This window comes from Nycticebus coucang, chromosome 11 (genome assembly GCF_027406575.1).
Source record: "Nycticebus coucang isolate mNycCou1 chromosome 11, mNycCou1.pri, whole genome shotgun sequence".
In the NCBI taxonomy this organism is placed as follows: Eukaryota; Metazoa; Chordata; class Mammalia; order Primates; family Lorisidae; genus Nycticebus; species Nycticebus coucang.
In genome coordinates, this window is record NC_069790.1 from 11,012,958 (window position 1) to 11,039,935 (window position 26,978).

The 26,978-nt window shown below is 45.9% G+C and overlaps 1 protein-coding gene and 1 pseudogene across 2 annotated transcripts; one reads left to right on the forward strand and one right to left on the reverse strand.

Annotated features, from left to right (window-relative positions):
- Positions 1–19,444: 19,444 nt before the first annotated feature.
- On the forward strand, positions 19,445–19,541 carry LOC128560579 (uncharacterized; annotated as a pseudogene).
- A 1,338-nt stretch (positions 19,542–20,879) lies between these two features.
- On the reverse strand, positions 20,880–24,975 carry PPIA (peptidylprolyl isomerase A). 2 transcript variants are annotated; one of them, XM_053608944.1, is made up of 6 exons: positions 24,820–24,931; positions 23,231–23,291; positions 22,790–22,820; positions 22,539–22,627; positions 22,154–22,326; positions 20,880–21,208 (listed from the first exon to the last, which is right to left on the reverse strand). In XM_053608944.1, the coding sequence occupies exons 4-6, from the start codon at positions 22,545–22,547 to the stop codon at positions 21,076–21,078; spliced, it is 315 nt and encodes a 104-aa protein (XP_053464919.1). In that variant the 5' UTR covers positions 22,548–22,627; positions 22,790–22,820; positions 23,231–23,291; positions 24,820–24,931; the 3' UTR covers positions 20,880–21,075. The 2 variants fall into 2 exon arrangements, with proteins under 2 accessions (XP_053464919.1, XP_053464918.1); XM_053608943.1 differs by lacking the exon at positions 23,231–23,291 and having other exon boundaries at positions 24,820–24,975.
- Between the last annotated feature and the right edge of the window lie 2,003 nt (positions 24,976–26,978).

Here is a 26,978-nt window from a genome sequence, read left to right on the forward strand (position 1 = left end):
TTTTCAAAGACTCTCTGATCAGGCCACTACATATTTAGGGTTATTATGTGAGGACTTTTTTGCTTATCTGTGGTGGTAAATATCATGAAAATGATGCATGGACCTTTTTATGTTTCCTCATCAGCTTCCATTAGTGTTTGTATATTTAATGTGTGGCCCAAGACAACTCTTCTTCTGACATGGCCCAGATAGAAGCCCAAAGCTTAGACATCCCTTCTCTACTGGGTCTTTCTTTCACCAAGTTTGGTTTTCTCCTATGAATGAGTGATTTCCTTTCCATCTCTTCCTCTGGTCCTGAAGTATTAAAGTCTGCTGGATGCTGTTGCATGGAGATTGTTAGAGACACAGAGATGGCTGCTCCCTGGCTGCCACGCTCAAGAAGCACACCCCGTAAGTGGAGGGAGGAGAAGTGGAGGTGTAGAAGGATCCCAAGCCCAAAGCTGCACATTGTATATGAACAAGGTGCCAGATGAGTGGTACTGGTCCCTTCCCACTGTCCACAGATTGTTCCAGTAACATTTATTAAGACTTCTTTTTAAAGTTGAATGTGGGAGAGGCAGCACCTGTGGCTCAAAGGGGTAGGGCACCGGCCCCACATGCCGGAGGTGGCGGGTTCAAACCCAGCCCCAGCCAAAAAAAAAAAAAAAAAAGAAAAAAGTTGAATGTGGTAGTCCTCACCTTGGACTCTACCCAGAGCAACATCTTGAGACTCTGTCTTTAAAAAAAAAAAAAAATGTTTTTGTCAAGGTATTTAAAAGTAAAAGAATGGGCCAGGCTTGGTAGCTCACACTGGTAGTCCCAGCACTTTGGGAGGCTGAGGTGGGAATAGTGCTTGAGGCCAAGAAATTGAGACCAGCCTGGCCAACATAACAAGACCCAGTCTCAAAAAAAATTTAAAAATTAAGCAGGGAATGGTGACTCGCACCTGTAATCCTAGCACTCTGGGAGTCCGAGATGGGTGGGTTGCTTGCTCTCAGGAGTTTGAGACCAGCCTGAGAAAGAGCAAGACCCCATCAAAAAAAAAAAAATAGCTGAGTATTGTGGGGAGGGGGTTTCTATAGTCCCAGCTACTCAGGAGGCTGGGGCAAGGACTTGAACCCAAGAGTTGGAAGTTGCTGTGAGCTATGATGCCACAGCACTCTACGGAGGGTGATAAAGTAAAACTATCTCCAAAAACATACATTAAAAATTAGCCAGCTCAGGCGGTCCCTGTGGCTCAGTGAGTAGGGCACCAGCCCCATATACCAAGGGTGGCGGTTCAAACCCAGCCCCAGCCAAACTGCAACAAAAAATAGCTGGGCATTGTGGTGGGAACCTGTAGTCCCAGCTACTTGGGAGGCTGAGGCAAGAGAATCACCTAAGCCCAAGAGCTGGAGGTTGCTGTGAGCTGTGACGTCACAGCACTCTACCGAGGATAACAAAGTGAAACTCTGTCTCTAAAAAAAAAACTATAGCCAGCTATAGTTCCAGCTACTGGGGAGGCTGAGGCAGAAGGATCATTTGAACCTAGGATCATTTGAACCCACTTTTCAACAAGGTTGTTGAGCCATCCTTCTTTAAGATCATTGATTCATCATTACAAAGTCATTAATTCATCCTTCTTCAAGGTCACCGATCCTTCCTGCTGACTTACTACACCAGCATGCCTGGTTCCCAGTCTCCTTCTTCACTGATGCTGGAGATGATGCTACAGGAAAATCCCCTTCCTACTCCAAGCATTTAAACCTGCTAGGTAAAAAGATCACAAAATTATTGCCAGAGTAAGAGAATAGTACAAAGGAACCACACCAGAGGGCGCAGTGGGAATGACAGAATGGCTCACTGGGGAACTGAGGGTGTGGGGTTGACAAGGACCAGAGGTCCACTGTGAATAGGGGCTGGCTGGCCTCAGGACTGGCCATGGGACAAGAAAAGACTTTGTGTCCTTGAAATCAGCCTGGATAAATGACACAAACAGCCTGACAGGAAATCTAAGAAGTTTCCTTGTGCCCAGCATCACAGCATAGAGCCCCGTTCTGACTTCACACTGCCTTGTGGTGTGAAGAACACTGCCCCTCCCCAGCAGGTCAGTGAACAGAAAAAGCTGGTCAAGGTCAGACGTGGTGGCTCACGCCTATAATTCCAGCACTCCGGGCAGCCAAAGTGAAAGGATCCCTTGAGCTCAGGAGTTCAAGACCAGCCTGAGCAAGAGCGAGATTCCATGGCTACTAAAAAACAGAAAAAGTAACGGGGTGTGGTTGTAGGCGTCTGTAGTCCCAGCTACTTGAGAGGCTGAGGCAGGAGGATCTTGTGAGCCCAAGAGTTTAACGTTGCTGTGAGCGAGGCTGACATCACAGGCACTCTAGCCTGGGCAACAGAGAAAGACTCTGTCTCCAAAAAAAAAAGGAAAAAGTGGGCTATGGGTTGAAGCAAAAGATCTGCAGGTGGTGAACTAGGCAGACTCAAAACCACACTATCCAGATGTTCCCATGTCCCAGGACATATGAGACATTAATGGAAAACACCCTCCCCCCACCAAAAAAAGCCATATAGAAATACAAGAAAGCAACCTGTTAACACAAAAGCAAGTGGATCTGGAAAAGAATTAGACAGTCCAAAAATAAAACATACAGGGCTGGGTGCAGATGAGGAAAGAGAGGCTTAACATAGATCACTGACTCAAGGTTACCCCGGTCGGAATGGCAAAAGCGAGCTCAAACCCAGTCTGACCAGACCGCATCTCAGAATGGAGACTGGCCCAAAGGCAGCACAACCAGCACTGGACTGGGCCCGTGGAGCCCCAGCTGGGCCTAAGGTGCTTGGAAACTATGAAGTCTCCTACCCTTGGATTCGTCCTCCCACTGTGGGGTATAGTTAGTTCTGGGGTTGACTGGTTTTAGTCAGAAATTTTGAGAAACCTGGCCAGATGCATTAGCTCATGCCCGTAATCCTAGCACTCTGGGAGGCCAAAGCTGGTGGATCTCCTGAACTCAGGAGTTCAAGACCAGCCTGAGCAAGAGCAAGACCCTATCTTTACTAAAAATAGAAAACTAGTCGGCTGTGGTGGCTAACACCTGTAGTCCCAGCTACTAGGGAGGCTGAACAGAAAAAGCCAGGAAGATGGCTCAAACCCAGGAGTTTGGGGTTGCTATGAGCTGTTATGTCATGGAACCTATACCGGCCAACAGAGAGAGATTCTCTCTCAAAAACAAAAAAGAAAATTTTTTTTTTCTTTAGAAACCTTAAATGCAGCTCGGTGCCTGTAGCTCAGCGGATAGGGCACCAGCCACATACACTGGAGCTGGTGGGTTCAAACCCAGCCCAGGCCTGCCAAACAACGACAACTACAACCAAAAAAAAAAAAAAAAATAGCCAGGCATTTTGGTGGGTGCCTATACTCCCAGCTACTTGAGAGGCAAGAAATCACTTAAGCCCAAGAGTTTGAGGTTGCTATGATCTGTGACGCCACAGCACTCTACCCAGGGTGACAGCTTGAGACTCTGTCTCAAAAAAAAAAAAAAAAAGAAAAAAGAAAAGGAACCTTAAATGCACACAACTTTTGGGATGAACAATATTAATGTTTGCTTCAAGTATTCCCCCCAAATGCTAAAATTCAGTGTATAGCTGAACAATAGTCATGTTTTGTATTTTATTTGTTTATTTATTTATTTTGAGACAGAGTTTCACTTTGCCGCCCTGAGTAGAGTGGTGTGGTATCATATAGCTCACAGTAACCTCAAACTCTTGGGCCTCAGTGATCCTCTTGCCTCAGCCACTCAAGTAGCGGGGACTACAGGTGCCCACCATAACACTTGGCTAGTTTTTCTATTTTTAGAGATGGGGTCTCAGTCTTGCTCAGGCTGGTCTCAGACTCCTGAGCTCCAGAAATTGGCCACGTTGGGCTTTCCAGAGTGCTAGGATTACAGGTGTAAGCCACCACAGCCAATAGTCATGTTTTTTAGGGCAAATTACAGATTGTGAGACTTCAGGCAGGTGAGAAACAACAGTTGCAGTTTCCCATTCATACTAAAAGCACACCTGCTGATGTCCCAGGCCACTGGACGCAGCAGGTGGGTCACGATGCAGGCCATGACGCAGATTGTCAATTAATTTTGGGGTTGCCAGCAACATGTTTGGGGGGATGTAGGGGTATGGGTGGGGGCTTATTTGGTTTTTCAAAAGAAATGAAATAGGAAATATCATGATGCAATTTAGAGTCAGGACACCGGTTTCAGTTCTCCGGGTGTGCACTGGACCAAGGTGTCACGCTCGGGCACTCCTGTTGCCTTCCACCCGCTCATGTCTTCATCAAGAATCAATTTTATTTCTTCCCAGATCTATTATGAGAACCGTATCTATTTTAAGTATGCAATTCAGTTAGCAATTATGTAAAACTATTATGAACTAAGTGTGAAAAAAGTTATTTCTATGAAAAGCAGGTTTGGAAAGAATAGATTAACACAAATTGCTTTCTTAAAAATGAGTTGCTGAGGCAACTGTGAAAGATTGGAGGAAGGCAATAGACATTTATACAGTTTCCACAGTATGAAGGACAACCTCGAACAGCCGGAACGTGGCTAGACAGGACAGCATGAGAAAATCAAAGAGCACTTTTTTAGGCATAAAGAATATGTCTGCTGGGCGTGGTGGAAAGTACCTGTAAACCCACTCACTCCAGAGGTTGAAACAGAAGGACTACGTGAAGCAAGGAGTTTAAAACCAACCTGAGCAACATAAAAAAATGTTAGGCCAAGCACCGTGGTGTGCACCTGTAATCCCTGCACTTTGGGAGGCCGCAGGAGGAAGTGAGTTAAGCCCAGGAGTTTGGGGTTGCAGCAAGCTATGATGACACCATGTACTACAGCCTGGGCAACAGAGCAAGACCCTGTCTCAAAGAAAAATACCAGTTTTAAACATTTTAAAGCTTCAAATAATAATACATAGTTAAGATGTATTATTCAAAACTTCAAAAATAATATATAGTTAAAGATATACCAGTGTCGGGCGGCCCCTGTGGTTCAGTGAGCAGGGCGCCGGCCCCATATACCGAGGGTGGCGGGTTCAAACCCAGCCCTGGCCAAACTGCAACAAAAAAATAGCCGGGCATTGTGGCAGGCGCCTGTAGTCCCAGCTACTCGGGAGGCTGAAGCAAGAGAATCGCCTAAGCCCAGGAGTTGGAGGTTGCTGTGAGCTGTGTGACGCCACGGCACTCTTCCGAGGGCAATAAAGTGAAACTCTGTCTCTACAAAAAAAAAAGATATACCAGTGTCAGTTTGGGTTTTTTTTAACCAATACTTTCCAACTTAACTTCCAGCTTCACTGCCAGGAAGAGGATGTCCCTTTTATTTACATATTTATATATATTTTTTGAGACAGTCTCACTCTGTTGCCCAGGCTAGAGTGCTGTGGCATTAGCTTAGCTCACAGCAACCTCGAATTCCTGGCTTCAAACAATCCTCCTGGCTCAGCCTCCTGAATAGTTGGGACTACAGGCACCCACCTTAATGCCCAGCTAAATTTTCTATTTTTTTTTTTTTTTTTTGTCTGGGGCTGGGTTTGAACCCACCACCTCCAGTATATGAGGTGAGTGCCCTACTCCTTTGAGCCACAGGCGCCACCCATAAATTTTCTATTTTTAAGTAGAAATGGGGTCTTGCTCTTGTTTAGGCTCTAAGCAAATCTTCCCACCTCAGCCTCTCAGAGTGCTAAGATTATAGGCTTGAGCCATCATATTTGGCCTATTTTTTTATTGATGCATAAAATATGTACATAGTTTTAGGGGACAAGTCTAATTTTTTTTGAGAGAGAGAGTCTAACTCTGTAACCCTGGATAGAGTGTCCATGGCATCATAGCTCACAGCAACTTCTTGCCTCAGCCTTCCAAGTAGCTGGTACTATAGGCACCCTCCACAGCACCCCCAGTTAGATTTTCTATTTTATTTTTATTTGTTTATTTATTTATTTTTATTTTATTTTATTTCATTTCATTTTATTGAGACAGAGTTTCAAGCTGTGGCCCTGGGTGGAGTGCCATGGTGTCACAGAAACCTCAAACTCTTGGACTTAAGCGATTCTCTTGCTCAGCCTCCCAAGTAGCTGGGACTACAAGTGCCTGCCACAACGCCCGGCTATTTTTTGGTTATAGTTGTCACTGTTGTTTTTAGCAGGCCCAGGCCAGGTTTGAACCCACCAGTCCCAGTGTACATGGCCAACCTCCTAGCAACTAAGCTATGGGCGCCAAGCCTGTTTATTTTTTGAGACAGAGTCTCACTTTGTCACCCTTGGTAGAGTGCTATGACATCATAACTCACAGCAACCTCAAATTCTTGTGCTTAAGTGATCCTCTTGCCTCAACCTCCCAAGTAGCTGGGACTACAGGCGCCTGCCACAATGCCCAGCTATTTTTAGAGATGGGCTCTTGCTTTGCTCAGGCTGGTCTCGAACACCTGATCTCAAGCAATCCACCCACCTCGGCCTCCCATAGTACTACTATTATAGGCATGAGCCAACGTGCCTGGCTAAAAAGTTCAATATTTCGACAGTATCTTTGTTTACATTAAGCATTTTTGTGAACCACCATGCCTGGCCTTATATTAAGCATTTTTAAGTGAACCAAATAAAATAAAATTTATTTTATTTTATTTTATTTATATATATATTTTTTGAGACAGAGTCTCAGTATGTCGCCCTTGGTAGAGTGCAGTGGCATCACAGCTCACAGCAACCTCCAACTCTTAGGCTTAAGCGATTCTCTTGCCTCAGCCTCCCAAGTAGCTGGGACTACAGGCACCCGCCACAACACCTGGCTATTTTTTTTGTTGTAGTTGTCGTTGTTTAGCAGGCCCAGGCCAGGTTCGAATCCACCAGCCCCAGTGTATGTGGCCGGCGCCCTAACCACTGAGCTATGGGCGCCAAGCCATGCTGATTTATTTTAGAATGTAAATTTTTTAAATTTTTCATATGTAATATAGGTTAAAATAAGTCCTCTCTGGCCATAGTCCTTGAGTCTGTATCAGCGGTTCTCAACCTTCCTAATGCTGCGGCCCTTTAATAGGTTGAAAACTGCTGCCTGAAGACGCCTCTGTGAAACATTCTAAACACATAAAAGCACAGTGGCTGGCGCATGTAATCCTAGCTACTCGGAAGGCTGAGGAGGGAAGATTGCTTCAGCCCAGAAGTTCAAGACCAGGCTGGGCAAAATAGTGAAATCTCGTCTCAAAAAAAAAAAAAAAAGTTAGCCAGTCACCATGGCTCATGCCTGTAATCCTAGCATTTAGGGAGGTCGAGGTAGTGGATCAACTGAGCTCAGGAGTTCAAGACCAGCCTGAGCAAGAGCAAGACCCCATCTCTAAAACTAGATGGGCGTTATAGCGAGTGCCTATAGTCCCAGCTACTTGGGAGGCTGAGGCAAGAGAATCTCCTGAGCCCAGGAGTTTAAGGTTGCTGTGAGCTATGATGCCATGGCACTCTACCAAGGGGGACAAAGTGAGACTTTGCCTCAAAATAAAAACACAAAAGATACATTTATTTTTACTTTTTACAATAACAGTGGTATCTTATTGTGTTATATTGCATTTTACTGTTCTTTGATTTTTTTTTCGCCTAACAGTCTATTTGAGGCAATTTTAGAGATTGTACTACCTTATTTCTTTGTTTTGTTTTTTGAGACAGAGTTTCACTTTGTCGCCCTTGGTAGAGTGTTTTTTTATTTTTGAAGACATTCTTGCTTTTCGTTGTTTGTTTTAAGAGATAGGGAACATTGGTTTTTTGTTTGTTTTTCGTGTTTTTGAGAACAGCATCTCAAGCTGTCACCCTGGCTATAGTGCTGTGGCAGCACAGCTCTCAGCAACCTCTAACTCTTGGGCTTCAGTGATCCTCTTGCCTGTTTTTCTATTTTTAGTATAGATAGGGGTCTCACTTTTATTTTCTTTCTGAGAGTCTCACTTTATTGCCCTCAGTAGAGTGCTGTGGTGCCACAGCTCACAGCAACCTCCAACTCCTGGGCTTACGTGATTCTCCTGCCTCAGCCTCCCAAGCAGGTGGGATGACAGGAGCCTGCCACCACACCCAGCTATTTTATTTTGTTGTTGCAGTTGTCATTGCTGTTTAGCTGGCCGGGGGCTGGGTTCGAAACCACCAGCCTCAATGTGAAACCTATGAGCTCAGTCAGTCCACCTGCCTCAACTTCCCAAGAGCTGGGATTACAGGTGTGAGCCACCACGCCCAGCCTCCCTCAGGCGGAGGGAGCGGAGGTCTTATTTTTGATCAGGCTGGTCTCAAACTCCTGAACTGAAGCAATCCACTCGCCTCAGTCTCCCAAAATGCTAGGATTACAGGCATGAGCCACCACACCCGGCCCTATTTATTTGTTTTAAGAGAGGGAGATGCTATCCTGTGACCTATGATGCCCCAGCCCTCTACCCAGTGTGACAAAGTGAGACTTACATCTCAAAAACAAAAAAATGTTTAACATCTCTAGTATTTTCTAGGCCTGAAACTGTTGTGTAACCAGAGTGAAGCATGAATTTTGTTGTTTGGAACTTTACTTTTTATTTTATTTTATTTTTTTGAGACAGCATCTCACTTTGTCATCCCTGGTAGAGTGCTACGGCATCACAGCTCACAGCAACCTCAAACTCTTGGGCTCAAGAGAGTCTCTTGCCTCAGCCTCCCAAGTAGCTGGGACTACAGGCACCCACCACAACACCCAGCTATTTTTACAGACGCGGTCTCGCTCTTGCTCAGGCTGGTCTTGAACCTGTGAGCTCAGGCAATCCACCTGCCTCGGCCTCCCAGAGTGCTAGGATTACAGGTGTGAGCCACCTTGACCTGCCCTGATGGGAAGTTTATTAAGAGGTGTTCATCATTTCTGTAAGTCGGGTGATGTTGCTTGAGATACATACTGCAGACATCCAAACTGCACCTGCAAACTGATCTGCAGTTACGGCAGGTACACCTGACACTGTCAGGTGGTTGCAGAGACTCAAGCATTTACAGAGTAGAACACATTATCAGGGATTTCCCTTTCCTTTCTCCCTTTACTGTTTATTTAGATATTACTGATCTGTAAAAATGAGTTATGTAAGAAAATCACACCTGTAGTTTGACTTCAGGATAGTAAAGAAATATTGTTACAAAAGGGAGTGTTGGAGCTACAAGGCTAATATAAATTACTAGGATACTGTAATTTATTTAGCCAGTCCCGTATGATGAATATTTCTTTCCAGTTTTTGAATGCTATTTATTTGCTTTACTTTCCCCAAAGTGCATTCATGCAGAACTAGGAATCAGTAGATTTAGGCAAAGCCAGAAAAACTTAAACATGGACTAGAAAAAATAGGTAATAATTCAGAGTTCAAGGTCATAAAGACAACCAATGTCATTTCCTCTTGCACTAAAAGCAATCCTGCCATTAAAGCAAATCTATGTTTCACCACAGACATTACTACTGAGCCAAGCCCCACCCCTCACTCCTGGATAGTGTAGGAGCATCTAGAGTCAACTCAGCTACATATTCTGTCCTCAACAGATTACAAAGTGACCTTTCAAAGATGTAGGCAAATGCTGTCACTTCTCTACTCAAACTTCTATAGATGTATGGATCATACTTGGACTTAAATTTAAATAAGCTAACTAGGAAAAAAAGCATTTATGAGGCAGTTGGGGAAATTGGAACAGTTAATCCAATAGTTAGTGTATTTTTTTTTTTTTGAGACAGAGTCTTACCATGTCACCCTCAGTAGAGTGTTGTGGCATCACAGCTCACAGCAACCTCAGACTCTTGGGATGATTCTCTTGCCTCAGCCTTCCAAGTAGCTGGGACTATAGGCGCCCACCACAGCGCCAAGCAATTTTTTTATTGCAGTTGTCACTGTTGTTTAGTCAGGCTGGGCTCGAACTCACCAAACTCACTATATGTGGCCAGCGCATTACTCACTGAGCTACAGGCACTGAGCCTAGTTAATGGTATTAAGAAATCATTATTTTAGAGCCATAGTGATATTGTAGTTATGTTAAGAAGAATTCATAGGCTGGGTGCAGTGCTCATGCCTGTAATCCCAGCACTCTGGGAGGCTGAGGCAGGTGGATTGCCTGAGCTCGGGAGTTTAAGATCAGCCTGAACAAGAGCAAGACGTCATGTCTAAAAAAATACCCAGTTAAGGGTGGCACCTGTGGCTCAAAAGAGTAGGGCGCCAGCCCCATATGCCAGAGGTGGCAGGTTCATACCCAGCCCTGCCTAAAAACTAAAAAAAAAAAAAAAAAATCCCAGTTGGCCGGGCACCTGTAGCTTAAGCGGCTAGGGTGCCAGCCACATACACCAGAGCTGGCTGGTTTGAATCCAGCCCGGGCCTGCCAAACAACAATTATAACTACAACCAAAAAACAGCCGGGCATTATGGCAGATGCCTGTAGTCCCAGCTACTTGGGAGGCTGAGGCAAGAGAATTGCTTAAGCCCGCGAGTTTGAGGTTGCTGCGAGCTGTGATACCCTGTACTCTACCTAGCTTGAGACTCTGTCTCAAAAAAAAAAAAAAAATACCCAGTTGCTGTGGCAGCTGCCTGTAGTCCCAGCTATTTGGAAGGCTGAGGCAGGAGAATCACTTGAGTCCAAGAGTGTGAGGTTGCTGTGTGCTAGGATACCACAACACTCACTGAGGGCAACAAAGTGAAACTCTGACTCAAAAATAAAGGCCAGTGCAGTGGCTCACACCTGCAATCCCAGCTCTCTGGAAGGGAGAGGCAGGTGGATTGCTTAAGCTCACTAAGTTTGAGACCAGCCTGAGCAAAAGCGAGACCCTGTTTCTACTAAAATAGAAAATCTAAAGCCAGAGGATCATTTAAGCCCAAGTTGGAGTTGCCTGTGAACTGTGATGCCATGGCACTCTACCCAGGGTGATAGCTTGAGACTCTATCTCAAAAAAAAAAGAACTCACATCTTGCAGAGTCAAACTATATACTAGAATTTTTTTTTCTTTTTTTTTTTTTTTTGTGGTTTTTGGCCGGGGCTGGATTTGAACCTGCCACCTCCGGCATATGGGACCAGCGCCCTACTCCTTGAGCCACAGGCGCCACCCGAATTTTTTTTCATTAAGAAACAATTTTTCGGTGGCTCCTGTAGCTCAGTGGGCAGGGCGCCGGCCACACACACCGAGTCTGGTGGGTTAGAACCCGGCCCAGACCAGCCAAACAACAATGACAACTGCAACAAAAAAATAGCCAGGCACTGTGGCGGGTGCCTATAGTCCCAGCTGCTTGGGAGGCTGAGGCCAGAGAATCGCTTAAGACCAAGAGTTTGAGGTTGCTGTAAGCTGTGACACCATGGCACTCTACCCAGGGTGACAGATTGAGGCTCTGTCTCAAAAGAAAGAAAGAAACAAACAATTTTTCAAGACAGGGTCTCATTCTGTTGCCCAGGTTGGAATACAGTGACACAATCATAGCACACTGTAGTCTCAAACTCCTGAGTTCAAGCAATCCTCCCCAGCCTCAGCCTCTCAAATAGCTGGGACTACAGGCATATACCAGTATTCCCAGCTAATATTTTAATTTTATTTAGTTTTGTTTTTTGAGACAGACTCTCTAGTCCCTTGGACTAGAGTGTCATTAAGAGGAGTTTGAGGTTGCCGTGAGCTATAATGACACTACAGCACTCTAGATAGTGTGACAGAGTGAGATTTGTCTCAAAAACTAATAAAAGAAGAAGAATATATACACCTCGGTCAAGATGGTAAATTGAACATATGAGGTCAGACAATTAAGTTCAAGAATTCATCTTAGAAAAGTGCTATATAGGGCGGCGCCTGTGGCTCAGTGGGTACGGCGCCGGCCCCATATACCGAGGGTGGCGGGTTCAAACCCGGCCCCGGCTGAACTGCAAACCAAAAAATAGCTGGGCGTTGTGGCGGGCACCTGTAGTCTCAGCTACTCGGGAGGCTGAGGCAAGAGAATCGCTTCAGCCCAGGAGTTGGAGGTTGCTGTGAGCTGTGTGAGGCCACGGCACTCTACCGAGGGCCATAAAGTGAGACTCTGTCTCTACAAAAAAAAAAAAAAAGAAAAGTGCTATATACCTTATTACTGAATATCACTGCAGTCACCAAATGGCCAAAGGGAAGACTTTGAAGCTGACCACCATAGTTGATATTCAGCAATGAGATACTTAGACTTTCTCTGAGTTCATTAGTTAATTGCCAGCCTCTCTTGCATATTGATTTCTATTTTTCCCTCTCCCAAATTCCAACTGAAACTGCAACAATGGAAGAAGGAGGGCTCAAACATCAATGAAATTATGTGAAAAAGATACAAGTCACTTCAAGAGCCTTGGTTTGGCCAAATTTGCAATGATTTTTTTTTTTTCTGAGACAGATTCTCACTCTGTAGCCCTGGCTAGAATGCTATGGCATTAGACTAGCCCACAGCAACCTCAGACTCCTGGGTTGGAGCCATCCTCCCGCTTTAGCCTCCAGAGTAGCTGGGACTATAGGCACCCACCACAATGCCTGGCTAATTTTTTCTGTTTTTTTTTTTTTTTTTTTGGCCGGGGCTGGGTTTGAACCTGCCACCTCCGGCATTTTTTCTGTTTTTAGTAGAGACAGGATCTCGCTCTTGCTTAGGCTGGTCTCAAACTCCTGAGCTCAAGCAATCCTCCCACAGTCCTAGGATTATAGATATGAGCCACCCCGCCCAGTCTAATTTATTTGGTTTATAGAGACAGGGTCTCGCTCTGTGACCCAAGCTGGAGTGCAGTGGCATGATCATAGATCACTGCAGCCGCAAACTCCTGGGCTTATACCTGTCTGAGCTTCTTGAGTATATGGGATTACAGCTGTGAACTACTGAGGCCAGCAAATTTGAGATGATTTGAACATAAAATCAAGTGAAATGTCTGGGAAGAGGGTTTTATACAAAGACAAAGTATCACCCCTTAGGTCACCTAATCTTCAGAAAAGGTAAAAGATACCTTTTCAGGGCAGCGCCTGTAGCTCAGTGGGTAGGGCGCCGGCCACATACACCAAGGCTGGTGGGTTCAAACCCAGCCTGGGGCAGCTAAAACAACAATGACAACTACAACGACACAAATAGCCAGGCATTATGGCGGGCACCTGTGGTTCTAGCTACTTGGGAGGCTGAGACAAGAGAATCCCTTAAGCCCAAGAGTTTGAGGTTGCTGTGAGCTATGATGCCACAGCACTCTACCCAGGGCTAAAACTTGAGATTCTGTCTCAAAAAAAAAAAAAAAAAACACCTTTCCAGTGGAGCAGTCCGGCAGGCGCCACCTTAACTGAAAGTTCAAATTTAGCATCACTGCTGAGTCAGTCTGAGATTTTGTGCCACATGATGTGAGGCAAAATTAAGTATAGATGGCATCACCTTTGAAATCTGGCTAAAGTTGGGAGGCTGAGGCAAGAGAATCGCATAAGCCCAAGACTTAGAGGTTGCTGTGAGCCGTGTGACGTCATGGCACTCTACCTGAGGGCGGTACAGTGAGACTCTGTCTCTACAAAAAAAAAAAAAAAGAAAGAAATCTGGCTAAAGATGTTGAATTTGAGTCCAGTCAAACTTCTAGACATACTAAAATTTCCAGTTTACAGAAAATACTGCAGATAGAGGAACAAGTAAATAATACAGAAAAAATCACCCCAGAATAAGGGACATTCTAAAAAAAAATAAATAAATAAGGGACATTCTACAAAGTCACTCTTTAGAAAGTCAGTTTCAAGTTCGCTACTTGGGAGGCTGAGGCAAGTGAATGGCTTGAGCCCAGGACTTTGAGGTTGCTGTGAGCTTGACGCCACGGCACTCTAAGATTTTCACGGCAGCAAAGTGAAAATCTTTCTCAAACAAGAAAAAGTCAGTTTCACTTAAAAATAAAGTGGAAAGACAAAGATCACATAGTATATGATTCAATTTAAATAAAATGTCCAGAAATGGCAAATCTGTAGAGAAAGAAAGCAGATTCAAGGCTGGGGACAGTGGCTCATGCCTATAATCCCAGCACTCTGGGAGGTCAAGGTGGGAGGATTGCTTCAGACCAGGAGTTCGAGACCAGCCTGAGCAACATAGCAAGACCTCATCTCTACAAAAAATAAAAGCAAGGCCAGGTGTAGTGGCTCACACTTGTAATCTTAGCACCCTAGCAGGCTGACCCAGGTAGATTGCCTGACCTCAGGTATTCGAGACCAGCTGGAGCTATAGCAAGACCCCCATCTCTAAAAACAGCTGGGCGTTATGGCCAGTGCCTATAGTCCTAGGTACTTGGGAGACTGAGGCAAGAGGATTGCTTGAGCTCAAGAGTTGGAGGTCCCTGTGAGCTATGACACCATGGCACTCTGAGGGCGAGGGTGACAAAATAAGACTCTGTGGGGGAGGGGGGAGGAAGGAGGGAGGGAAGAGAGAAAGGAAAGAAAACAAAAGAAAAAGAAAGAAGGAAGGAAGGAAGGAAATTAGACCAGCATTTGTGCACTTGCCTGTAGTCCCAGCTACTCGGGAGGCCGAGGCAGTAGGATTACGGGAGTCCAGGAGTTCAGGGTTACATGAGCTATGCTGACACCACTGCACTCTAGTCTGGGTAACAGAATCAGACCCTGTCTATAAATAAATAAATGGCGGTGCTCATAGCTCAGTGGGTAGGGCTTCAGCCACATACTATCAATGCAGGCGGGTTCGAACCCAGCCCAGGCCAGCTAAAATCAACAATGACAACTGAAACAAAAAATTAGCCCGGCCTTGTGGCAAAAAACTAAAAAAGAAATTAAAAAAAAGAAATAAAAATAAAAAGGCAGTTCCTAGTTGTCAGGGGCTGGAGTAGAAGCAAGATTGACCACAATACGCACAAGTCAGGGATCATATAAGAGTGATGGAAGTTTCTAAATCTGGATTATGGTGATAGTTGTACAATTTAGTAAATTTACTAAAAAATACTGAATTATATGTTTAAAGAGAAAATTTTATGATGTATAAATTATAACTGTAATAAAGATCTTTAAGCTAATGAACAGAAATTATAAAATGTAAAAAAAAAAATAGAAGGACTGCTCTAAATTAGAAGATTAAAGACACGTAACAGGCTCAGCGCCCATAGCACAGTGGTTACGGTGCCAGCCACATGCACCGAGGCTGGCGGGTTCAAGTCCAGGCCTGGCCAGCTAAACAACAATGACAACTGCAACAAAAAAATAGCCGGATGTTGGGCGGCGCCTGTGGCTCAGTGAGCAGGGCGCCGGCCCCATATACCGAGGGTGGCGGGTTCAAACCCAGCCCCGGCCAAACTGCAACAAAAAAAGAGCCAGGCGTTGTGGTGGGCGCCTGTAGTCCCAACTACTCAGGAGGCTGAGGCAGGAGAATCGCCTAAGCCCAGGAGTTGGAGGTTGCTGTGAGCTGTGTGACGCCACGGCACTCTACCGAGGGCAATAAAGTGAAACTCTGTCTCTACAAAAAAAAAAATAGCCCGATGTTGTGACAAGCACCTGTAGTCCCAGCTACTCAGAAGGCTGAGGCAAGAGAATCACTTAAGCCCACGAGTCTGAGGTTGCTGTGAGCTGTGACACCACCGCACTCTACTGAGGGCGATATAGTGAGACTCTATCTCAAAAAAATAAAATACAATAAAAAATAAAGACACATAAAAAATAAAGACACATCCAATCCTAAATTGGATCCTGAGCATGGTAGGGAAAGAAGCAACTGTTACAAAAAGATCTAATTATATGTAAATTTTTGCCTTAATACAGCTGATTTCTTTTTTTTCTTTTCTTTTCTTTGCAGTTTTTGGCCAGGGCTGGGATTGAACCCACCATCTCTGGCATATGGGGCCAATGCCCCACCCCTTTGAGCCGTAGGCGCCACCAATAAAGCTGATTTTAAAAACACATTCTAGGGCGGCACCTGTGGCTCAGTCGGTAAGGCGCCGGCCCCATATACCGAGGGTGGCGGGTTCAAACCCGGCCCCGGCCAAACTGCAACCAAAAATAGCCAGGCATTGTGGCGGGCGCCTGTAGTCCCAGCTACTTGGGAGGCTGAGGCAAGAGAATCGCTTAAGCCCAGAAATTGGAGGTTGCTGTGAGCTGTGTGAGGCCACGGCACTCTACCAAGGGCCATAAGTGAGACTCTGTCTCTACAAAAAAACACATTCTAAGGGCTGGGCATGGTGACTCATGCCTGTTATCTTAGCCCTCTGGGAGGCCAAGGTAGGTGAGTTTCTTGAACTTATGAGTTCGAGACCAGCCTGAGCAAAATCAAGACCCCCCCCAATCTCTACTAAAATAGAAAAAACTGAGACAAAAGAATCGCTTGAGCCCAAGAGTTGGAGATTGCTGTGAGTTGTGACACCATGGCACTCTCCCCAGGGCGACAGTTTGAGACTGTTCTCAAAAGAAAAAAGAAAACATTCTAGAAACAACAGGGGAAATATGGTATGAGCCAGATACTATAGATTTTTCAGATTTTGTAGATTTTCTGAGGTGGTTTAGGGCATTGGGTGAGCCCTGAGTTCTAAAACTCACCACTGGCCGACTTCCTCAGAAATGGCTCTCGTGCTCTTGGAGACCCTGAGGCCACACTGCTCGTCTTGCCTTCTCCCTGGGGCCTGCACCACACATAGCAGCACTTTACCCTTTCTTGGCACAATCACGCTTGTGCTTCTTTCTTTTTCAAAAGTTGGTAGGTTTTTAAGTAGGTGCTAGAGATTGATGTACACTAATATCAGAATCGTGGTTTCCTCAGGTGAGAGAAGAGAGTGAACGCACCCGGGAGGACTCGCCAAGGGCACTTCTAGTAGTGACGTGAAATACACTGGGGTTTCGTTTCTGGTCTTTGAGCTGTACGCTTTATAGACTGGTGAAGTGTACTACACACCCCCTATGTGATCTCCTTTCCCCTCTCCCCCAAGTATGAGGTGACCTAGTGACTTACTTCTACCAGAATACAGCAAAAGCAGTGGGTTGTCATTCATGATTCCTTACCAGACTCTGATGTATTTTGGTCTGCACACTTCCAGGAAGCAAGCTGCCATGTTGGCAAGGCCTTTGTGACAGCATCTGAGGATGACCTCCCATTGGACTCAGTTGGTAGGCACTGAGTCCTGCCATCACCCATGAGAGTAAGCTAGGATGCAGCTTTTTCACTTGGATTGTGAGACTGTGGAAACTCTGAGCAGAGCCTGTGAGAGATCTTGAAGCAGAGGACTCAGTTGAGACATGCCTCAGTTTCTGACCTACAGACACTGAGACGTTGCTTAAAGTCATCTATGTTTTGGGGTAATCTGTTATACAGCAATACAAAGCCAAAACGATATACTCTGTATGTTTGATTCACAGTAAAATTGAGTTCATAGCTCTAGAAAATACAAAAACAGGGCGGCGCCTCTGGCTCAAAGGGGTAGGGCGCCGGCCCTATATGCCGGAGGTGGTGGGTTCAAACCCAACCCTGGCAAAAAACTGCAAAAAAAAAAAAAAGAAAATATAAAAATAGGCTCAGTAGGAGGTCTGTATTCAAGTTTCACACACAGTTCACTATGACATTTCTTGTGAGGCTTCTCTGGACCAAGCACTGACCTAGGTACTAGAGTCTACTGGTAACCCGCCTGCTACACAACATCCGTTAGGAGTTTACAAGCTACTATAGATCTTATCTAATCCTTACAACTGTAGAAGCAAAGTATCTTCCTATTTACTGTAGAAGGCATGGTTATATTTGCATATATCAAACTCCCTCTCTCAGCTAGTAATTGTTTGCTATCCATATCCATGAGTCTCCAACTAGCAGAGAAGTGATGGGTTCACCTGGTTAACTTACCTTTTGTTTGAGAACTTCTTCCTCAGGGAAGCCATTTGGCATTTTTCTGAGCACATCAAATCTTACTACACATGATGTAGTAAGAGCTGATCTGCCTTACCCTCAAAAATTGTTAAGGACTTTGTCATCACAAGGGGGCCTGTTTCTTGTCTGTAGAAAACATGTCTTGCTCTGTAAACTTTTTATAATAAATTCTATTTCACGCTTTCAAAAAAATAGAAATGTCTGTTAAGGGAGGAACCTACTTTGGCTCCTTTTCACCTTCCCAGTGCCCTGAATGGTTCCTGACATGCAGTATAAAGAATAGTTGGGCCAGGTTCAGCACCCGTAGCACAGTGGTTACAGTGCCAGCCAGGTACACAGAGGCTGGTGGGTTCGAACCCGGCCCAGGCCTGCTAAACAACAATGACAACTCATTGACAACTACAACAAAAAATAGCTGGGCGTTCTGGAGGGTGCCTGTTGTCCTAGCTACCGGGAGGTTGAGGCAAGAGAATCGCTTAAGCCCAGGAGTTTGAGGTTACTGTGAACACTGACACTATGGCACTTTATCAAGGGCGACATAGTGAGGCTGTGTCTCAAAAGAACAACAACAAAAAGAATAGTTGGCCAGGCACAAACCTGTAATCCAAACACTGGAAGTCTGGGATGAGAGGATCATGAGGTCAGGAGTTCAACACCAGACTGGGCAAGAACAAGACCTTGACTCTACATAAAAACAGAAAAATTAGCCAAGACTGGGGGGTACACTCTTGTAATCTCAGCTAGTCAGGGGGCTAAAAATGCTAAAAAGTAGGAGGATCCCTTGAGTCCGGGAGTTTTGAGATTGCAGTGAACTACAATGATACCACCACAACACAGCAAGACTGCCTCAAATAAAATACTTGGATGGGATCACTTGTGGCCAGCCTGACCAACTTTAAGAACTCATGTCTACAAAAGTACAAAACTGACTGGGTGTGCTGACACACACCCATAGTCTGGCGTTTGCATCGAGCTATAACCCACAGCACTCTAGCCTGGGCGAAAGTTCTGGTCTTTTTTTTTTTTTTTAAGAGACAGAGTCTCACTTTGTCACCCTCAGTAGAGTGCGGTAGCGTCATAGCTCACAGCAATCTCCAACCCCTGGGCTTAGGCGATTCTCTTGCCTCAGCCTTCTGAATAGCTGGGACTACAGGTGCCCACCACAACGCCCGGCTATTTTTTGTTGTAGTTTGGCCGGGGTCGAGTTTGAACCCACCACCCTAGGTATATGGGGCCGGCATCCTACCCACTGAGCCCCAGGCACTGCCCTGAGAGTTCTGGTCTTAAAAAAATAAAATAAACCTTATTTTTATTTCAAATTAAAAATATTGCGATCAGAGAGGACTAGCTTTCCAGCTTGAACTCAGACCTAAACATCAACAGTACTCACTTCAGCAGCACATATACTAAAATCCGAATGATGCAGCGGTTCACACATGTAATCTAGCACTCTGGGAGGCTGAGGCAGGTGAACTGCCTGAGCTCAAGAGACCAGCTTGAGCCGAGAGCCAGATCCCATCTCTAAAAATAACTAGGGATTGTGTGGGGCACCCATAGTCTCAGCTACTAAGGAGGCTGAGGCAAGAGCATCGCTTGAGCCCAGGAGTTTCAGGTTGCTGTGAGACGTCATGTCACTCTACCAAGGGCAACAAAGAGATGCGGTCTCCAAAAAAAAATAATTGTAATGAGACAGTGATTACCATGGCCCCTGCCCAAGGATAACAGATTCATAAAGCATTCAATTTTTTTTTTTGTGACAGCCTCACTTTTGTTGCCCCTGGTCTTGATCTGCCAATCTGGGTCATAGCTCTCAGCAACCTCTGATTCTTGGAGCTCAAGCAATTCACCCATCTCAGCCTCCCATGCACTCTAGGATTACACACAAGCCACCGGTGGCGCAATCATTTACTTAAAAAAAAAAAAAAAACACTGCCAGCCCTTGTATGTCATCTATGTGTGCCATCAGAAAATGAGATTGAGGTTCAGTGCCTGTAAACTCAGCGGCTATGGTGCCAGCCACATTCAGGGGTTGGCGGGTTCAAACCCAGTCTGGGCCCGCCAAACAACTACAACAAAAAAATAGCCAGGCCTTGTGGAAGGCCCCTGTAGTCCCAGCTACTCAGGAGGCTAAGGCAAGAGAATTGCTTAAGCCCTGGAGTTTGAAGTTGCTGTGAGCTTTGACAGCACACCACTCTACCAAGGGCAACATAGACTATCTCAAAAAAAAAAAAAAAAATTGAAATCCACAAGTAGCTGGGGGCGTGCATCAGTGGAAGGCACCAGCCAGGTAGCAAGATGCAGAGCACCAAGTGCTCAGATTGTTTCCCACCTTTCAAACAAGATTGTTGGGTCAATGAGGAGCTCCCGTCAGGTAAGGTAAACTGCAAATGAGGAATGTATTCTTCACTTTTATTTCTAGGTTGTCTGAACAGGTTCCCTCAATCTATGTATCAAATTCTCAATATATATATATATATATATATTTTTTTTTAAAGAGTCTCACTTTATCGCCCGAAGTACTGTATCATCACAGCAACCAACTCCCGGACTTAGGTGATTCTCTTGCCTCAGCATTCCAAGTAGCTAGGACTACAGGCGCCCATCACAACGGCCCAGCTATTTTTTTTGTTGTTGCAGTTAGGTTTGAATCCAATACCCTGGGAATACGGCACCGCCCCACCTTTAAGTTTTCTAAAAAACCAAGTTCTTAAGGGCCCTGTCTTGACCTGATGTTGCAGCTTGGATTAGGCAGGTTTGCAGTATGGAGGGAACTGAGACCCTTAAATGATCACAACGGCTCCAAAGCCAGATCTAAACGTAGCTGGTCCTAGTAACCTAGCCTTTTTCATCCCAGGCCTTTTCTGACATTGTTACAAGTTATACAAATAACCTGCCTGTTTTCACTGTTCTGCTCAAAGCCTACCTTGGGAAATTCAGTGACACTTAGGACAGGGAAATCAAACTAGTATGTGGAATTAAGCAGATGTAACAAGCGTTATCTTTGAATTGAAGTAACCTGTTGCTGCTTAAAAGTGAGACCTCTGTTAGTACTGTAGCATCCCTAACCAAAATGAGGACAGACAATTATTATTTAGTTTTTATTTCATAATCATAAACTTAACTCTGCAATCCAGCTAGACACGGAGAGGATTAAGGAAAATATGCAACCCAAAGAACTGCAGTGAGAGCAGAGTACAGGATATTGCGAGCAAATGGGGTAGAAGGGTGCTCTCCTGAGCTACAGAAGGAATGGTTTGGTGGTTGAAACATTAAGTCAAATTTATTACAGCTGTCCACAGTCAGTAATGGTGATCTTCTTGCTGGTCTTGCCATTCTTGGACCCAAAGCGCTCCATTGCTTCCACAACATTCATGCCTTCTTTCACCTTGCCAAAGACCACATGCTTGCCATCCAACCTGAAAGCAGAACAACAATCACTACCTACTATCAGTAACTAAGACAAGCAACCAGTCTGCATTGTGTACGAAAATAAAAACAGCATTCCACAAAATACACTATAGCCAAGAGGATAAAATAAAGAGGCTTGGGCGGCACCTGTGGCTCAGTCGGTAAGGCGCCGGCCCCATATACCGAGGGTGGCGGGTTCAAACCCGGCCCCGGCCAAACTACAACCAAAAAATAGCTAGGTGTTGTGGCGGGCGCCTGTAGTCCCAGCTACTCGGGAGGCTGAGGCAAGATAATCGCTTAAGCCCAGGAGTTGGAGGTTGCTGTGAGCTGTGTGAGGCCATGGCACTCTACCGAGGGCCATAAAGTGAGACTCTGTCTCTACAAAAAAAAAAAAAAAAAGAGGCTTATTGAGCTTTTTGTACTAACTATTGGTCATTAACACCTTTCTAAGAAAAACTGCAATACCAGACCAGGTGTGGTGGCTCACACCTGTAATCCCAGCACTCTGTGAGGCTGAGGTGGGTAGAAGCCATATACACCAGAGCTGATGGATTTGAACCCAGTCCAGGCCTGCCAAACCATGACAACTACAACAAAAAAAATAGCTGCACATTATGGAGGGCACCTGTAGACCCACCGCTTAGGAGGCTGAGGCAAGAGAATAGCTTAAGCCCAAGAGTTTGAGGTTGCTGTGAGCTGTGAGACCATGGCAGGCGCTCTGAGGGCAAAAGAAATGGCAACACCCCAGTTTAATATAAGCCAATCTTAAAAAGGAAGCAGAAGTTCAATTACTGCTAAGAGTTTTGTACTTTTAAAATGGACGCAAAAAAACCACCCATCACATGCTCAATGCTCATTACACAAAAACAGCCCAGTATCTTACATTCTGTATCTTGTTAAATTTATATTGATCATTTAGTCTTTTGGTTGCATTTGCTGTGTTCTGCCCTTACCACTCAGTCTTGGTAGTGCAGATGAAAAACTGGGAACCATTTGTGTTTGGTCCAGCATTTGCCATGGACAAGATGCCAGGACCTGTATGCTTCAGGACAAAGTTTTCATCTTCAAATTTCTCCCCGTAGATAGACTTGCCACCAGTGCCATTATGGCGTGTGAAGTCACCACCCTGTGAACATATTACAAACCTATCATTTTTGGCAACATAACCAGAAAGTATGCCAAATCAGCAAGGTTCAAACTTTAAACCCAAGTTCAAAATGAGCAAAAGGCTTACGTGGAACCAAAATGGTAGAACAACTCGGATGTGAGCATCCTGAAATATTCTGCTCAACCCCAAATTACAGGAGCAACCCAAATAAAAATCACTAAATTTCATACCTGGCACATAAACCCTGGAATAATCCTGTGAAAGCAGGAACCCTTATAACCAAATCCTTTTTCTCCAGTGCTCAGAGCACGAAAGTTTTCTGTTAAAAAAAAAAAAAAGAAAAAAAAAGAGGGTGACACAGTACTCTAGCCTGGGCAACACTGTCTCAAAAAAATAAAAACATACACACATGCACTGTTACTACACATTCACACACACATACTAATTACTACACTGTTAGAAAAAAAAAAATGGAACCAACCTGCTGTCTTTGGAACTTTGTCTGCAAACAGCTGTAAGAGAAAATGACAGTTAATTAAGAACATCTGCTTATATATTTTGTTGCTTAGTACCCTTGCCTGTATTGACTTCTGAATCATAATTCATTTTCTCACTAGCAGAGAATGCTTCAATAATTACTTTGAATCCCAAATAAAAACTGCTCCTGACAGCCTTAAGGTCCAGGCTGGTTACAATGAAAACCAAAGATATGCCCAAAATACAGAAACCAGTAATGACTTAGTGAGAGACTTCTAAAAAGTGACTTAGAACTTTTTTCTATTATATATGCTGAACAGATATAAGCTATTCAATGTATATCACCACCCCCAATTGCAGTTGGAACCTAAGGACAAATTCTAAGGAATAGCAAGTACTGCTGCATAACTGTTGTTTTAGTCACTGGTAATGAAAATGCTACTACCTCCAATCTGTTAACATAGCTTTATGGATTAGATGAGCAGTCACTTCTTGGTTTCCAGGTCCTAGTAGTGGGGTAAAAAATAATAAAGATTGGTTTCTAGTGCAGCTGCTTGGAACCTTTCCTGGATGCATAATACATATGGTGTTTTTCAAGCATTCACTCTTCTCAGTGAATAGTCCATACTTCTACAATTCCAAGTGACTACGCTTCCCTAAGTAAACTGTCAAAGTAAGAGTTAAAAGTTCTCATTGGCAGTTCCACATACATTCTCACCAAAGAACCTCCAGGGAAGTCCTGCCTCATTTTCATTAAGCTCTCTACCTGAGACTAACCTGCCCAGCATCAGGCTCAGGCCAAGTTTCCACGAGAGTCCTTGTCAATTATCTGACTACAGATAAGTGCACTGTAGATAGATTAGGATGTAACTCTCCAAGTGACTAGATGCTTACCACGAACCAAGCAGTGTGGACAAAGTAGGCAACAAGGAAGCCCCCTTATGAGGACTGCAGCAGAGGGAAACCTATTTTTGGATTGAGATCGCTAACATTGGTGGCTTTTTGCTAAGTGGCTTAAGACATTACACTGTATTTCCCTACACCCTAAGACCTATAATACTGAGTTCACTGGAATGCAATTGCATATAACATTAAACCTCTTGGAAAAAATGGCAATTTTAGATAATTCTGCTGTAACTTTTTGTAACTACTCCTTCAACACCCTCAAAACTTATTAGGTAATCATTAGCAATCCACCTTGGTCAGAAGAGCCCTGCCCTGTGTGACCGGTCTCAACTTGCCTGCTACGTTCATAGGAACGGCGGGAGGGTCTCGAGAGCGCCCCCCGCCGGCGCCGCTTACTGCAGCAACGGTCCTGGGGCGGCCGCAAAGCAAGGCCCGTGTTCACATTTCCGCCTGTGGGTGGGGGACCTGGAAGGATGTTTGGGGCCTATTTCTAAATAAGATTTCCCATTCCAACAAACTGGAGGTACCCTCACGTCACAATCACATCCTCTTAACGACAAACCCTACATTTTTAGCGCGGCCTCCGGGATTCACAGGACTAACCAAGGGTGGGCTCTCACCGCGCCTTGGTCATGGTTAAAAAACCCGGGGAGGCAGCTCCCCAGGGAGCAAAGCGCCTCCGCGCCCCCTGACGCTTCCCGAGAGGGCGGTCGAAACGTTCACGGGCGCGTTTCTGGCCCCGGTCCGCAGTGCCCAGGACGAGCCAGGGCGCGGCCCAACGGCTCTCAGGGCGCGGGCGGGAGCGCGGCCGCCGAGCACGTGCGCCGGGCAGGGCGCGGCCACGTGGACCCGGCGGGCCGGCAGGCAGAGGGTACGGGCCCCCGGCCCCTGCGCCCGCGCCGTCACCCCACCCGCCTTTGTCCGCCGCCGCCCCAGCCTCGCGCCAGCCTCCCCCCAGCGACTCGCCACCTCCCAAAATGGCCCCTCGTCAGGAAATGGCGCCGCCACCCGCCCGCCCTTGCTTCTCAGGAAGGGTCGGTCCGGGCCCCAGCCCTCTGGGCGCCACCGCCCGCCTCTCCCTCCGCCCGCTCCCTGGGCCCAACCCCGGAATGCCGCCGTCCGCCCAACCTCGAAGGAGACGCGGCCCAAGGGCTCGCCGTCGGCGGCAACATCGAAGAACACGGTGGGATTGACCATGGCTGATACCAGACGACTATAAGAGGCGACAGCGTCTGCAAAGCGGCACGAGCCGGGTCGCCCGCACCTTTTATAGCAGGTTCGGCCCCACCTCCAACCGGTCTCGCGCCTCAACCCTGGCCAATTGTGACTGCACTTCGGCTGGAGTGACGATGACTCCGTCCTATGGGCAAAGGCCAGCGCCTGGAAGGCGGGACCGAAGGCGCGCGTGCGCGCTGACGTGCGGAGGCAGGTTCCCGCCCGTGGGCTCCGTCGTGGTGGCCGCAGCGCGGAGTTCTGGGCGGGACCGTGGCGCGGAGCGCGGAGAGAGGGGGATGGGATGGCACTGAACCTGGGAATGCGGGAGAACGCACGCGCGCGCGCAGACAAGTAACTGGAAGGCAGCGGCGCCTAGTTCCCTGCCCCGGGACGAGGCGTGTCTTCCCATTGCACAGAGAGGGCAACTGAGGCGATCGCAGGCCTCAGGGTCGCGCCGCCGGTCAAGGTCGAGCAGTGCCCTGCGCCTTAGTGGGCGGACATGGAGATGGTGCGTCCCTGGGACTCAAGAACAGTGCTGGGATCCGATCCTGCCGGGGCGACCTATCGTTTTCTAGCATCATCTGTTGGACTGGACTTCCTAACTGTAAAATAGCTGGCCAGGCCGTGTCAGGGAGGCGAGCTTGCCTTTGAGTATCATCATTTTCTCTAACGCAGGGATGGGACATGGGCAGTCTCTCCATCTGAGAGAGGTTATGAAATGCTTTCAAAATGCCCTACTTTCCGAAAATATCTTGCATACTCTGCTTGCGTTTTCTCCGGGAGGAAGCCATTAAATCAGGAGCCTGACCAGGCTCTTAACCTCTGGAGACATTGTGCACATTTTGCCCTTTTTTCTCCTTAAATTTTATGCACCCACCTACGCGAGCGCGCTCGCGCGCGCGCGCACACACGCCTTCAGGGCAGGATTGTACTCTGATTTGCGGGTGAAAGATAAGCCACGCTTTAAAAGTGAATTCCTACAGGCAAAAAATACTTTCATTAAAATGCACTTATATGACTTGTCTTTTGTTCAGAAAACCTTGAAAAGGGAATTTATATATCCTGGGCTGCCAGTTAGTTGCAATATTCAGAATGTTTTTAATGTCTCTAAAGCTCAATTTCTTCATCTGCAAAACCAGAATAGAGTGGAGAGACATGAGAATTCATCTGGTAGACAAGTCCAGTGTCCAACCTCTTTGCCATTGTTAATACCATCACGAAGCTAGGAAGTGCTGGAGCTTAAAGAATTTAAAGTGTGTTGGTTTGTCCTCACAACCACCCCATTTTACGGATTTGGAAATTAAGGCTTCAGCTTTTAAGTCGAGTCTTTTTGGACACTGCACATCACCCAGTGCTTTGCAATCTTGAGGAAGCTACTTGTCTTCATCTGACCCTGAAAAGATTACCTAAGGCTATCCGGCATAAATTCTCTCAATTTCTTCATTTCTCCATCCTGACACTCAGAGCAGTTATGAACTCCTCTTAAGAAATGAATGTATAGGCTCAGAGCCTGTGGCTCAAGCGGCTAAGGCGCCAGCCACATACACCAGAGCTGGCAGGTTGGAATCCAGCCCTGACCTACCAAACAATGACAATTGCAAACAAAAAATAGCAGGGCGTTGTGGCAGGGCCTGTGGTCCCAGCTACTTGGGAGGCTGAGGCAAGAGAATTGCTTAAGCCCAGGAGTTTGAGGTTGCTGTGAGTTGTGCTGCCACAGCACTCTACCCAGGGTGACAGTTTGAGGCTCTGTCTCAAAAAAAAGAAAAAAAAGAGGGTGGCGCCTGTGGCTCAAGGAGTAGGGCACTGGCCCCATAGGCCCCAGGCGGCAGATTCAAACCTGGCCCTGGCCAAAAACTGCAAATAAATAAATAAGAAAGAAAGAAAAAAGAAATTAATGTATAAATGAGTAATAAACACCTTACAACTTATTTTCACTCTTGAAACTGCTTGAAGCCCTGCTTTCTTGTCACATCAACATTGTCAAGGCAAGGTCCTAGGTCTCATTTCATCTACACAGGCATGGGGGGTATACACTCAAGAGTACAAATGTCCACATGTTTTGGTTGTTAAGT

What these genes read in the sequence shown, in the direction of transcription:
- PPIA (XM_053608943.1), bottom strand. Translation starts at nt 24,888, where the DNA reads ATGGTCAATCCCACCGTGTTCTTCGATGTTGCCGCCGACGGCGAGCCC. An exon ending in TGGGCCGCGTCTCCTTCGAG is followed by an intron (nt 22,821 to 24,819) that starts GTTGGGCGGACG and finishes TTTCTCTTACAG; the next exon opens with CTGTTTGCAGACAAAGTTCC. An exon ending in TTCCAGGGTTTATGTGCCAG is followed by an intron (nt 22,327 to 22,538) that starts GTATGAAATTTA and finishes ATATGTTCACAG; the next exon opens with GGTGGTGACTTCACACGCCA.